Below are 15,885 nucleotides of genomic sequence, written 5' to 3' on the forward strand. Positions count from 1 at the left end.
GTATTTCATTAATTCAACTTCCTCAAAAAATTTGGAAGGCAGTTGTTAGACGGAAAAATACTGCAGTCCGTTGTTTTGCACTATTGGTTGGTGAACACTGAACAAACATGGTTTTCGTGAAGCATATGATAATAAATTTGTTTAAATTGAATTAAATTTGTCTTTTACGACTGTATTACGACATTATACTTGATTTCAAAAACAGGAAAAATGTCTCAATGACTTTGCACAATTATTTTTACCTCCCCTTAGGCACTGGTATGTGGTGGCAGACAAACAGATAAAAATAACTTCGCTTATTTTCTATCCCGAATTGCTACAAAGTATAGCACGTATTTGCAGATAATCATATGAACTCATTCATTAGGATTATGGTTGTTAAAACCGGCCATTTTGTTTCGTGCTAACTATTCCACGAATGTTGTTCGTGCTACTGTAAAAATTTAAACTACAGTCTATTTTTGCATTGTGACATTCACATGAATTTTTTGTCAATCATACTATTTCGTGTAGTAGCTGTATTCAAGTGATGAATTTGCAATACTTAACCATGGAACAATTGTTAATAAGCATAGATATAAAATAAGATAATAAAAAAGTTGTAAGTTCTTGAATTCAGTATTTGACATTGACTGAATATTCGAAAATAGTTTTTGTTTTGTATAATATAAAACAGTGCTTCTCAAGCGGTGGGGCGCGCCCCGCAAGGGTAGAGTGAAGCTGAATAAAAATAAATATATATTTGTTCGATTCGATATTGCCCGCCTCAATTGGATATTTACATTTTGAATCTGTTTTTTCATTAGTTCATTCCATCCACGTATTGTCATTGTGTTTTTTGAACAAAACATACTTTCGCCTTACTATCTGTTGTTCGTAGCTTATTGTTAGCTAGTTAATTTTGAGGTGAGGCACGAGACTTGACAATCTCCAAAAAGGGGGCGCGGTGCAAAAAGTTCAAGAACCACTGATATAAAAAAAGCCTAACTATTTCCCAAAAACATAATTGATATGCAAAATGCAATTTATTTCAAAACATGCACAAAGTTTTTCAGTCTCCTACCACCTTTTTCAATATCACCATATAGTTGTGAAGTTATGAAAACGCAATTTGAAGTGGGTTCTGTAATTCCAATGACTGATGCGAAGATCGGGCTGAATATGGTAAAAATTCCAACAAGTGACCCACTCGTATAAGGTTTGCAGTTCGATAATTTGGACTTTTGCAGCTTTAACGTTCACTTGAAGTATCGTAAACTTTCATTGCTTCTGTAGAACCAGTTACTGAACACTTATACATACAGATACTACCATATAAATTTAAATAGTTTCCCTCCTTTACTACGCGTTCACTCAATTATTTTTAATAAACAAACAAAAAAAAATTCGAATATATTTCATGATACAAAATATAAAACTCACAATGTCACGATGACTATTGTGCACTTACTACTTATAATAAGATAAAAATACCCAAAACAAATCGGATTATGTACAAATAACATTTATTATATTAATGAATTCCTAAACAACGTGAATGACATCAGAACGTAACATCGCGCCACGTTTAAAAGAAATAAAATCACGTTTGAAAAGAAAAAATAAATAATCGTCACTTGTTGTTCAATATTATTGCTGTCACGATTAACGTGCCTCGAATAAATCACGTGATCAGTGAAAAACATATAAAAGTCGGAACGGTTTGAATCAAAATCATATCGTCTTGATTCATCAAGAAGATTGAACAAGGCAATTACAAATTATTGTTCGACCCTCTCCAAAACGAAACTGCTTGCATTTGAGGAAGCTCAGGAGGAAGAAGAAAATGCGAAGATCTAATTCATTGCTGCTATTGTCAGTGGCAATGACTTGTCTACTGCAAGTCATTCGTGCTGATAGTAAGATATTTTATTTTAAATTATTTATAATTCAATGTGATATACATTCTTTAGTGTATTTGTGTTCTGACTGATTTACGGTTTGGGTTGAAAAACATCATGAATATAAGTTTAGTTTCAAACTGAACTGAACAATTGAAATTAACTGGTATAAGCATATCGGGCCGTCTAACACACTTTTCAAACTATCATAGTACATTGATTTAATACTTTTATTTGTAACTTTCAGGCTGTTATCCGCCGAAAATTGAGCACGGTTACGCCACATCATCCGAGTTTCCAATATATGGTCGATACAGAATTGGAAGTGTCGTCTATTTCCAATGCAAAAGTGGTTACGAAATGAAAGGAGACAGAACTATCAGATGCAGATATGGAAATTCATGGGACGGACAAATTCCAAGATGTTACGCTAAAAAATCTGAAAGTATGTTAGCATTTTGATCTTTAGAACGCCAATTATTAAAGTAACTTAATGTACCCTCCGCCGCAACAAAATGTTTCTAAAAATCATTTATTTATTTTTAAGAATATTGCCAAAGTCCAAGTAGATTTTTCGGCGGTGAATATTATCCGGTTAAGCCTCAGTACCATTACAACGACAAGGTCCATTACCGATGTCCTGGGTATTCCTCAAAGTACATCTACTCAACATGTAGTATGGAGGGTAAATGGAAACAAGCTTCCAAATGCTACGGTAAGTTGCCAAATTGTATATAACTAATAGCAAAATAGTTACGGGTGACCATAAAACATTTAATAATAAACCGAGTTGTTTTGTTGATTTTTATGTGTTATTTTTTTACATTGGAAACATTTTCTTAGAGGTATTAGTTGACATTTTGTTACCATTATAACTTATTAAAATATATCGTATAAACTGAACATTCTACCGCAGATTATTGCAAGAAACCAGAAATGAACTACGGATACTACGAACCAATGAAACAGTACTATTATCATGGCGATAGTATTAAATATTCTTGCAATGATAAATATTATAAATATTATGAAGGAGAAAAATATGAAATGTCAACTTGTGGTGAAGATGGCTATTGGGATAAAAAGAAACCAATGTGTAAAAGTATGTTATTTTTCAAACTTCTCGAAATCTCGTGAATCTGGCACTTTTATAATTTTATTATGTTTTAAATATCCTGTTTGTATTCGTAGAATATTGTGAAGTTCCCGATTATAAAATGTTTCATCATCAACCGTACGGACGATCACGTTATGAACATGGCGAGAAGATGCAATATTACTGCGAAGAAGATTATTACAAACCTTCTAAATATAATTATTATGAATCAGAATGCATGTCCGATGGAAAATGGAATCGATCTCCATACAAATGTGAAAGTAAGACTAAGAATAATAAATTTCGAACGATTGTATAAATTTGCGGAAACATCTATATGAAATGCTAGATCAACATGTATTTAGATATTCAGTGATATCCACGTTACAACCTATGAATTTGATGCAATCATTTATACATGAAGGGAATCTTTCTTTGCTATTAACGATATCCTATTTATATGACAGGGCGATGCACAGCTCCAGATTACGACGACTATTACCATATGCCATATTCTAAAGAAGTTTATGGGTATGGAGACAAAATGATGTATTCATGCAAAGACGGATACTACAAACCTTCCGATTATGATTATTCATATGCGATGTGTAAATCCGATGGAAATTGGGACAAGAAGCCTTACAAATGCATGAGTAAGTTCACTGATAATAACTCGTAAGAATTAGGAGGATTTGGAAAATAAAACGAATTCGGTATAAGTTAATCAAGAAAAAGTTTGAATATATGTAATTTGTAGATTGAAAATGATTTGTATTCGTAATAATATGAAAAGTACCTGACAAATGTATCAACTCTTCTAGAATACTGCAGAGCACATAAAATGCAATACGGTAAATATCAGCCAATGAAAGATATGTACAAATATGGAGATAAAATGTATTACGAATGTGATTCCGGATACGACATTTATTACAAAGAAGAAAAATACGAATATAATACTTGTAATAAACATGGAATGTGGGATCGCATGACTCCGATGTGTAAAAGTGAGTAGTTCGAATTTTGTAAAATACCAACATACTAAGTATGTTTAAAATGTAACAAACTAACTGGTGTTTTCAGAATATTGCAAGGCACCACAAATAAGCTATGGATCATACAGTCCTAAGTCCAAATCCGGAAAATACAACGTTGGTGACCGTATGTACTACAGTTGTAAGGACGGGTATAAACTGTTTTATGGAGAAGAATGGTACGAGTACAATACATGCCAAAAGGGAGGGAAATGGCTTTACAAAGAACCATCATGCAGAAGTGCTGAAAGTACGATTTATTTTTTGAACTACTAAAAATATGAATTATGAATTACATCTCATTCAAGATTGGAAAACCATTCAAAGAATTTGAGCGAAATATTTATGATATACTAAGTCAGTATTTAATTGACACAGAACACTGCGAAATTTATTGGAGGCTTGGGCTTTATAATTTATTTAATGATAAATATTTGACAGTTACAATGTTGTAGAGAAATTCAAGACGTTTTAAACTAATCTATTCTGTTTTAATCTACTCTTTGACGTGTTTCTTCAAATAGGGAATAACGATTATCAAATTTTGTAAACTAAAATCAGATCTTTTTTGCCTCGTTTTATAAGACAGATATACAAGTATATAATATTATTATTTCACATTGATATCAACTTCCATTTTTATCATTTAGAATATTGTGATTCACCTCATATGCCACATGGAAGTTATTCTCCACAGAAGAGCAGATATTCATACAATGATAAAGTATATTACCAATGTAAAGATGGATACAAGCTTCACTATGATTCAGACTGGTTTGAATACAGCACTTGCATGAAAAATGGAAAATGGGATTTTAGAGCTCCAAGTTGTATGGACAAAAAAATGTGTAAGTAGCATTTCATCGACTATGCAAAGTGATAGAGTTGAAGAATATTGCCCTGGGAAGTAGAATCACATACGAGTTACTAATAAGAAATGATCAGTCTATATTATATTTGGACACGTACTGGACATAACGATCGTTTCAATATTATGTTGTTCTTGTTGTTCTTCTTTGTATCGTTTTGAAGAAATCACTTTTCTCTTTGATTACTGGACCAATTGCTTTAAAATAGTGGTTTTTTAGTGGTGAAAGATGGAATTTTCTCCAGAAGGCTATTGCTTTTATTTTTTGCTATGGCGTCATTAAAAATATGTGGCGCTACGTGTTCATATATTTGAGCATAGCTCTCTTGTTTCTTTATAGAGTAAAAAATGGAGATAAAAGTCCGAAATTATTGATCCACAGTTTCTAATCAACATATTTCTAACATTTACAATATTAAAATTTTTACACGTTTTTTTTTTCAAAGTTTTCAGCACGCAATTAATTATAAAAAAGGATTGTTAATTATTCCCCTAGATTGATTTGTATTTAAAATAAGTATATATTATGTTGATATTTGTAGACTACTGCAAGCAGCCGTACATCAACCATGGATCTTATTCACCTATGAAGAAAATGTATAGCAAAGGAGATCGCATTTACTACAGTTGCAAAGATGGATACAAGAAATATTACGATGAAGACTGGTTTGAATACAGCACATGCAATGAAGATGGAAACTGGGATTACAACCCACCTAAATGCAAGGCAGTACATGAGAGTAAGAATTTTTTTAATACAATTAATATAAGATTTGGTGGTCAATGCAAAATCGGCAATATTTCCGTTTATCCAAACAATAAACTAAAGCAAAAAAACTATTTTCCAATCAAATGTTTCATGTTACAAAATTTATTTTAAGAATATTGTTATCACGAGGAATACATGCATGGAGATTATCATCCAAAGATGAAGAGATACAGTGTTGGAGATCGTATTTATTACGACTGTCACAAAGGATACAGAATGAAATATGACGAAGACTGGTATGAATATAGAACTTGTGGAAAAGATGGACGTTGGGATTACAAATCACCAAGATGTATGAAAGTACACAGTTACACACGTAAGTAAATGATCTTCATGAGTAAAATGTTATATTACACACGCCACAGGAAAATCATTGGAAATTTAGATTTAAGCCTCGTGAAAAATGGGAATATGCCAGATTATTGAACAATGATTATATCGCAGGATGATTCAAACACAGTGGCCCAGAAGAGTGGGCGTTGGCAAAGGGGCGTGAAGTTAATTAAAAATAAAATTATTTGTTAGAGTTGATTGTACCTTCCTCGTTTTCGATATTAACATTTATTTATTTTGGATATTTACGTAATACAGATACATATACAGATAAAATCTCGCCGATTGGAAATATATTTTTCTCGTCGGGATAAAATACAAAAATCTATTAGTTCCAAATAAATACCCTAAAATCTTTTTCGGAATTGTTATCTAATTAAAAAAATTATTGACATGTTACACTATAAAAACCATTTCTAACGTATCGCTTATTTAGGATACTGCCACGCGCCATATTTCATGCATGGAAATCTGCGTCCAATGAAGAATGCTTACAGTCACGGAGAGAAAGTATACTACTATTGTAAAGATGGATACATGACATATTACAAAAACAAAGAATACAAATACAGCACTTGTAATTATGATGGAACCTGGGATAATCCTGCACCAATGTGCAAATCTATGTATAAAAGTAAGGCTATATATTGATTATATAATTGAAATTGAACTGTACTACTTGATTTGTTTTTCATTCTCGTATTTATGTTCTCATATTTTGTGTTTAGACTACTGTTACGCTCCTCAAATGAAACATGGATCTTATTATCCCACAATGAAAATGTACAACTCTGGAGACAGGTTGAGATATAAATGTGATTATGGATACAACATATATTATGAAAACGAGAGATATGAATATACCACTTGTATGCGAGATGGAAATTGGGACAGAAAACACCCAATGTGTAAAAGCAACAAAATGTGTAAGATATCCATCTAATTTATAAAAATAATTAGAATAAAATCAATTTAAAAAACGTTTAAATTTTAATAATAAATAATCTAAAACATAGATCACTAATTTTATTAGCAGAGATGATTTTTTACTCAATATTTTATTTATTCAAATTTCAGTCATAACATTTTCTACGAGATGAAAAGCTTTACATGTTCTTTCTAAAACTTTTCAGATTATTGCGACAAACCAATGATACAATACGGTATGTATAAACCAATGAAACGAATGTACAATCCTGGTGATAGAATGTATTATTCATGTAAACAAGGATACCAACTCAAATATGGAAAAGATTGGTTTGAATACAACACATGTAACGATGATGGAAAATGGAGATACAAAGCACCAGATTGCATGAAGACACAAAAAAGTAAGACTTATTAGTTATAGGTTGATTAAGCATAAATTGATATTGATTATCCATAAAGATCTCAGAGTGTAGAGATATTTAAAATTATGGAACATTTAAACATTTTTTTTTTAAGAACTTTAACAAATTGATAACGTGATTATTTCAGTCAAATGCAGAATCCAATAAAAAAAAGCTGTAACCTGTAATAGAAAAAACATTTTTATTCAGCGTTTAGATTGTTTTCATTAACTTCAAGTAATATCAATATTCTTTTCACAGAATATTGTGACTCTCCTAAGATCAAACATGGTGAATACAATCCCATCAAACATTATTATTCATACGGAGATAAAGTTTATTACAAATGTCACAGAGGGTACAAACTATATTATGACAATGATTGGTTTGAATACAGCACTTGTAAGGAAGGGGGATATTGGTATCCAAAAGAACCAATGTGTAAAGAAGAAAAGATGAGTGAGTATTGAAAATATGACTTGTTGATCATAAATCGATCAAAATCGAACTATAAGATACCATCCGTCTGGCGTTGACAATAACGCATTTCTGAATTCGATTAGTTTTGGGTAGCTAAATTAAAAGTGAAGATTTCAATATTAGAAAAATGTATTCTAATAAATATACCTAATAAATAATAACAACAAGGTCAAAACACTAACTATTTAGCCAAAATTAAACAATATAAATTTTCGACTTCAGAATATTGCTACCCACCCGATTATCACCACGGATCGTATTATCCAAAAATGCGAATGTATAGTCACGGTGAAAGAATGTATTACAAATGTGACTACGGATATAAAATGTATTATCATGACGAAGAATACGAATATAACACTTGTATGGATGGAAAATGGAAGAAAAAAGCACCAAAGTGCATGGACATGAGAAAAAGTACGTCCAACAACTTACAATCTTTTAAGGCAAATAATGAGAAAGTTGTTGAAGATCGGGAATTTACTGTACATACCGGCATATTTGTTTGTATTTTACTCATTTTTAAACACGTGTCAAAATCTTCTTCATGATAATATACATTATCTTCTGGTTTTCAACAGAATATTGCCAGATGCCATATATCATGCATGGTTCATACCAACCAATGAGAAAAATGTTCAGTTATGGAGACAGAGTCTGGTATTCATGCAAAAGTGGTTACTACATGAAATATGATGGAGATAGATATGAATATAGTTCATGCATGTCGAATGGAAATTGGGATAAAAAAGCTCCAAAATGCATGAAACGCGATATGAGTAAGTTTTCAACATAAATTGATTTTGGTATAAATTATCGATTAGACTCATCCTAATAATTTATTTCCTTTACTACAGAATACTGCATGGCTCCTTATATGAAACACGGTGAATATTATCCCATGAAATCACGATACAACGTTGGTGACAAGTTGTATTACAACTGCAAGTCTGGTTATGGTATGAGATATCATGAAAATAATTATCAATATTCCACCTGCAAATCTGATGGAAACTGGGATAACAAACATCCGATGTGTATGGATATGAAGAAAAGTATGTTGTTTTACGATTCAAAATCTTCAGATTGAAAATTCAAAACATCATTATCATAAATGATAATGCCAATTTTATAATTTAAAATATGTCACTGAAGTTGAGTGTTTGTTCGTTCTAACATTTAATTTTCAAACACATTATTTTTGGAGATTTGGAAAAATTATCAAAAAATATTCTTTATATCAACTTTTTTTTCTACATTTGTAGAATACTGTTCTGCTCCGAAGGTTGATCATGCTGACTATTCTCCAATGAAAGCTTATTACAAGTACGCTGATCGGGTCTATATATCTTGTCACTATGGATATTACAGATCATATTCAGGTTATCAAATGGAATATAGCTCATGTAAAGAAAATGGAAAATGGGATGTTATTCCAACCTGCAAAACTATGGCAAAAAGTAAGTCCAGTAATATATTACCTCAGTTGATGCAAATTAATAAAGCAAGCAATGTTCTTTGCTGTATTTTCAGTTTTTTAAAAATAGCGTATTTTAGTCATACGTGTTGCTAATACTTTAAAACAAAAAATTTAAAACATTTTTTGTTTTATTTACTTATTAAACTTTATAAACTAATAAACAACATCACGATTGTTGAAGTTTGATAAAACTCATATATCTTCCGTGTATTCAGAATATTGCAAAGCACCCGAACGTTCACACTATCATCATAAATCATATGCAAAGAAACAATATATGGAAGGAGAATGGATCAAATATGAATGTGATCACGGATATTATCGACCTTCTAATATGAAATACAATTATGCCATATGTAAGAAAGATGGAACATGGACTGCTTCACCTTACAAGTGCAATAGTAAGTATTACTTAACAAAATATTAATCATTAGTCTTTATGTATATCTTATGGGTTTTCAAATAATAAATTGTTGAATTCTAGGATATTGTATGTCGAATGATATGCGGTATGGATCTTATGAGCCCATGAAGAAATACTACGAACATGGAGAAAGAGTTTCATATAAATGTTATACTGGATATTACATGAAATATCAGAAGCAAAGATATCAGTACAGAACATGTCAGAATGACGGAGAGTGGGATTATTCTGCCCCGATGTGCATGAGTGGGTAAACTTTACTCAGTCTATGTTTGAAGAAGCTAAATTATTTTTGATACTCTATTCACTTCATGGTGTATTTTCTTGTTTATAATTTATAACGGAGGCCGTACTTTAGATATTTAAGTTTAAATACCCGAATAAATGTCTGCAGTTGTCTTACGTACCTCGTTGTTTAATAAAAATATTTCTTTAAATCATTTGTTTTCAAACGATTAAATAAATAGTAACTTCGAATACCTTTTCACGTTTGTTTTTTATTTCAGATAACCGTTACTAGATACGTTAAAGACACTCAAGATTGGAGATAACACAACTTTACAATGCTTTGTAATTAATTTGATGACATTATTGCAATGTATAACATAACGTGATAATGTTAATTGTAAGCAATAAACAAATTTTCAGCATCTCATTGTTTGATTTTGACAATATATATGTGTCAGATTTTAATGTTTGAAAACTTAGCAATATTTCGGGAAACAAATATTGTCCAAATCAGGCGAATTCATCCGCCCTTGAGAAACGGAATATGCGGCAGGCTAACAGAGTTAAATAACTTTCAATCGAAATAATATGAATTGAAGCACATGTTTGAGCAAAATTACATAACATTCCATGACAGCGGCAACGTTATATTGGGATTTTTGTTTTGCATCGACTTCCACAGGGAATCATTTTCTGAGTCACTTGAAGCCATTATCGAATTTAATATATATATACCACACTTTGCAATGCGTTGGCAGGACACTTTTAGTTGATGCTGCGCTTGTACTTAACAATGACACAACACGAAATGCAACACAATTTCAAAACATGTAATAATTGAAATTGCAACTTGAACATTCTTGAATATTTTAAAAGAATAATTCAACTCTAGTCGATTTGTCCTTTTTATGAGGAGCAATTTACGCTAAACATAAAACAATGGTGCAACGATACACAGACATATCTTGATATAACAAAAAACCTATGAGAATAAATGCGAATCTGATGCACCGCGAAGGTAGGACATCAGTAGGGCTACCTGCTCGTTAGGATAAAAAGTTTTCTCTTTCAATTATGATAGATTAGCTTTTTGGTGGAATATCGTGCACCATATGATTCAGAGGCAAGATTAAAAAAATTAAAATCAGATCTTTGAGTATAGAAAATGTGAAATTGATCGGTTCTTCTGTAGTATAGAAAAGCTATTTCTACCTAACAACAACAAGACTGACAGCAACATCAAGAATTCAACAAAACGATCTATAGGTAAACTTCGTGTCTAATAATACCAGAGCAATCTCAATAAAAACCTAATTGTTTGCTATAATATAAATAGCAATGTAATTTCGCTCGGAGTTCGAAGGAAAAAAACATATTGTTGACTGAACCGGACAATACAAGTTTGAACTAAACTGAATTATTTACACTGAATGCGAATCAGATCAACCTATGACGATGTCTTCTCAATCACGCGCACACAAGCAAGCTATAATCTAATCTTTTGACGGTGGTTTGGGATTCATGTTACTCAGTAGTTGGATATATATGCTGCAATTAATACATTACAGAAAGTAAAAATTTGAACAAAAGTCTGCTTAGAGTCTCCACGAATACATGGAAATTCATGTTCTTTTATACGCGAATCGCGAAGGATGGAATCTCAATTTGCATAATAAACTCAAGTTTCTTCCTCATTCCCGCAGTATTCGTTTGAATGAATTGAATAATAATTTTCTTCGAGATAACAATATCATTTTAATTGAATACCGACGTTATTCTAGTTCGAAAGACTTTTGATGGCCATTTATGTCAATACCTTAGTCTCGTGGTTTCGGACAACCAACGAACTTTTATTTTCTCAAAATACATGAAGTGTTCATAGGGGTCGATAAACTGTTGTTGTTGTTTGGTTGATGCACGCAATTCAATTGGCCTACCGACTTCAAACTTTCAGTACTTATAGAAGGAAGAAGTCGACAAAATAGTATTAATTTTTTTCACATACGATATTTCACACTAACACTTGCGGTTTCATTTTGAGATCTTGGGAACACTTTTTATTTCGTTAAGTTCGACCGTCTTCGTCAAGCTAGTCAGATGTTTCTGTAAGCGATCTCGTTGCTCTTTATTACTAGTTATTGTTACCGTGGTGCATGCGACAGTCTTTTTTAACAGTCTTATTTGTCAAATTCAGATTCCAAGATTGTCACGATCACGATATTCAGATATATGAAACAAACACACCATTTGTTTGTGACACGAGGTCGCTCGGGAATACGGCGTTAAAAATGGGTTTATTTTATCCGCTCTTTGATGACGACATGTGACTTTCGTTCCCATATATTTGAGCATTGCTCTTTTGTTACTATATCACCCTTATTCTTATCTCACACAGAAGCATGGTCGTATGCATTGCTCCATTTTCGCGGTTTCGCGTGTTATTTGTCAGTTTCCAGTTGTGTTTCCAAAAATTAGTTGTGAATGAAGTATTTTAATTGTCATTATGTCTTGCGTAATTCGATTATGAAATTATGTTTGTTGTGATTTGTATTCATTTTTTTTCGGTCAGTGAACGCGTTTATTACGTTATAAACTTATTTTTAGGTTTTGTTCACTTTCCAGATTCTTCGCCTTTCTTTTTTTTTGTGTATTGTTTCATTTTTTGCGAATGAATCAAAATAAAATATATCCATCTCTTTATCTTTAGTTTAGGTGCAATAAATAAAAATTAGTTCCGGAAAACTGCGATTGATTAGGCTAAAATGAGCTTTCAGTACCTGTAATCGGCACGTGGTTGTATATTTTAATAAAAATGTGAGTTTTGAGCATGTACATCGGAAACGTAAATTAGCCTGTCTGGTAAGCCTATCCACTGAGCTACACCTATCAAAATTGAGACTTCAGCTCAACTCGGTTCCGCTTAATTTACTTTTTCCAACTTCCCTATTTCAACATTCTGGCTGTCTACAACCATATTCAACTATGGTTCCAAGAAAGGCGATTTTCTTCCCTGTGACAACAATCATTGGAACAAGAATACAGTACTGTATCGGTAATTTAGAAAAACTATACACACGATAAGTCTAGTTCGTATTCGTCATTTCGTATTCAAAAATAATATTTCAATTCAAAATTTTTGACTCTTTGCACCAGCATAAACTTTCGTACTTCGTAGTAGTCAAAGTGACTATAACACAAGTGAGGACAACCATTGGTAACGTTATAAGCGCTTGTGTGACGTCACACCCGCCATTTTGTGTCCAAGAGTTCTATCGCTGTATGATCATAACTAAGTGATTTTAAACCTGCGATCGTTAAACAGTTGAATATAAAAAAAAAAGATGCTTAATTCGGAGCAAACTATCGCAGCGGCAAAACGAATGATCATTATTTTGGAAAATTAATTTAAATTTCTCAGATATCTCGGCTCGGCGGTATGGTCAGCATATACGAAGTTATGGTTAAAGTCATCCAACTTCACTTGATAAATCGACACCCAATAACACCAAAAATATTAAACAAAGAGATACACATTTTAATGTAAAAATCTCTGATGTAAGTATCTCTAATTGTACAGAACTTATTTTAACAAACTGACGGAACTACACTACGGGAACTTGCAACTATTTGTTCAACAATGTGTACATTGTTAAAATATAATAAAAAAATATACGACATGCATGAAATGAAGGATATCGGCATATATCGAGGTTGAAAAAACAGAGAGAATTTATTTATTTCGTCAAACCAGAAAACAATAATAATGATACAATAACAAATAAATTATAAAACAATACATAATGCAATTTTCGCTAAGAAAAAAAAAAATCTAGTGGATAGTGGAACTAACCAAATTTATTTTTGTGAGCGGAAGTTTGGTATATAGAATGTAATAAATCAAATACTATACATCTTTATATTTTCGTTCAATGTGTGACGCGTAGAGTTTGGTATAAAAATTGCCAAACTAGTTTATCTATTTTATAATTGCCCAGTGAAAGTTATATTTATCCCACATTATACAGTACCGCATAAATAGAATTGTGAATAAATAATGGAGTTCCTACATGTGTGCTCAGAACAAGTACGATGATAGCAATTCAAATATCACAGTGAATTGAATGATTGATTACACAGTACACACGAAAATATATGTGAATAGATTATGAAGTTCCAGAATGTGTGCACTGGAAAAGTACAAAGATGGCAATTCAAATATCACAGGGAATCAAATAATTCATTATACAGTACTAAATGAAAATATATGCGAACAAATTGTGGAGTTCCTGCATGAATCTAACAATCTGGACTGTATAATATATTATCTAATTGACTTGAGCTCTTGCTGCAGTTTTACTCGCATACTGTTTTTCAATAAGTTTATTTGTCACCTCTTTTGCGTGAATATTTAACCTTATACTGACAAAACGTTTCAAAATTTTAAAAGCGACATTGTGGCAAGATGGGAAATTATATTTCAAGCAGTCAACTTTATCTATCAGAAAAGTAACTGGCGAACATATATTGTGGAGAGCATTGATATTGGCGCGAAATATAGTTTCTACTTCGCGCAAAAATAACATTGCTTTTCTGGATGGGTGGCATAAATATTGAGTGAAACTATCAAATTTTCAAATTTTTATCAGGTGTGTAAGACCGAAGTTAATAACAATTGTGGGCATTCATCGGGATTGACCCTTTCCATAGAAACAAACGCATCTTTGCAGATTCCACAGTCTTGTTTTTTCACTTCTATGAGCACAGCCCAACCTGATAAATAATACAAAGCATCCGCTTCACATGTGTCAAAGAAAACCGAGGCAGCACCAAGCAACACCTCCATTGCACTGGATTCGTCGCTTGTTTCTTTTTTAGAGTCGAATTCCTGGTTATCTAAATTTGTTTTGATAAATTCGGGCAAATGGGGTGTATCATCGTTCTCGTAGTTTGTTGAAGTCGGGGTGCTCATGATTTTTGAGACGGAAATAAGTTTGACAGCCACACGAAATTGCGTTGGTTTCGGGTGTTGAACTCCCTTGCCACGAACCTGAAACATAATTAAATATACTACAAACTTCTTTTGCAATGAATTAACATTTGAAATAAAATTTAAGTTTCCATTATTACTTGTGAAAATAAATTTTCCAAGGCATCCTGCGTCAGCCTCCCAGCCATGAGAAAAATGACTTCACCATTTATTACCAGCTTCTGGTGTAGGCGTAAAATTGTAGTTGTTGACAAGTGCAATCCAGACTGCACAGGCTTCCATCCAGTCGCGACAAATTTCATATTTTTTACAACATGCAATGCCTGAAATAGTGGTTACAAAAATGTAAATCAACATCATTTTAATGCTTGTCGCTTTGTAGTTTATTCCTCGAAAAAACTCCAAACTGGCAGCACTTATTCTGATCAAACACCAACAAGAAAATACTGGTAACCACCCTATTTCTAATTTAAAATATTCACCTCAGATAAGAGTTCCAACTTTTTTTCAGAATTGACGAATAGAGCATCTCCCATATGTCTGCAATTGGTTATATCAAACCAATTGTTCACAAATTCACAAAAGAAGGCGGCTGTCAAAGCAGTTTCATTCATAGATTCGTGGGCGACAAGTGCTCTCAAGGCCGATGCAGTGCTGTGGCTTAGTAACTGCAAAAATATAAAACGATGGAAACTGCAGTATCGAAAACCCATCATAAGCATTTAAATTAATATTTACTTACCTGTGATGCAGTGTTCTCTCGCATTTTCTCATAGTGTGATGGATTGACATTTTTTCTCGCAAGTTTAGGTGCTAGTTTCAGTTCTTTTCCATCTTGCAACTCTACCAATGCATGGGAAAATTTTGAGGACACCTTAAGATAAAGAATGAAATGGGTTATATTATCTCCTAATTAAACATACGTAATATGGTAACTAAGTACAGTAGTAGCACTCACTATTGAAGTTGGCAAAT

General features: G+C 32.3%; 1 protein-coding gene across 1 annotated transcript; it reads left to right on the forward strand.

Moving 5' to 3' along the window:
• Positions 1–1,748: 1,748 nt before the first annotated feature.
• LOC120337922 (complement factor H-like) lies at positions 1,749–10,345 on the forward strand. The gene is made up of 22 exons (XM_039405831.2): positions 1,749–1,898; positions 2,128–2,325; positions 2,428–2,595; positions 2,797–2,982; positions 3,072–3,257; positions 3,444–3,629; positions 3,798–3,983; positions 4,060–4,260; positions 4,661–4,858; positions 5,421–5,618; positions 5,760–5,963; positions 6,417–6,614; positions 6,709–6,906; positions 7,114–7,311; positions 7,573–7,770; positions 8,014–8,208; positions 8,373–8,570; positions 8,649–8,846; positions 9,057–9,251; positions 9,487–9,672; positions 9,756–9,941; positions 10,202–10,345. Exons 1-22 carry the CDS (start codon positions 1,826–1,828, stop codon positions 10,213–10,215), a joined length of 3,948 nt encoding a protein of 1,315 aa, XP_039261765.2. The 5' UTR covers positions 1,749–1,825; the 3' UTR covers positions 10,216–10,345.
• The last annotated feature ends 5,540 nt before the right edge of the window (positions 10,346–15,885 follow it).

Source organism: Styela clava, chromosome 10 (assembly GCF_964204865.1).
Source record: "Styela clava chromosome 10, kaStyClav1.hap1.2, whole genome shotgun sequence".
NCBI lineage: Eukaryota > Metazoa > Chordata > Ascidiacea > Stolidobranchia > Styelidae > Styela > Styela clava.

Coding starts and splice junctions, on each gene's coding strand:
- LOC120337922 (XM_039405831.2), top strand. CDS start 1,826: ATGCGAAGATCTAATTCATTGCTGCTATTGTCAGTGGCAATGACTTGT. Junction 1,899..2,127: donor GCAAGTCATTCGTGCTGATA/GTAAGATATTTT, acceptor TGTAACTTTCAG/GCTGTTATCCGCCGAAAATT. Junction 2,983..3,071: donor AAAGAAACCAATGTGTAAAA/GTATGTTATTTT, acceptor TTGTATTCGTAG/AATATTGTGAAGTTCCCGAT.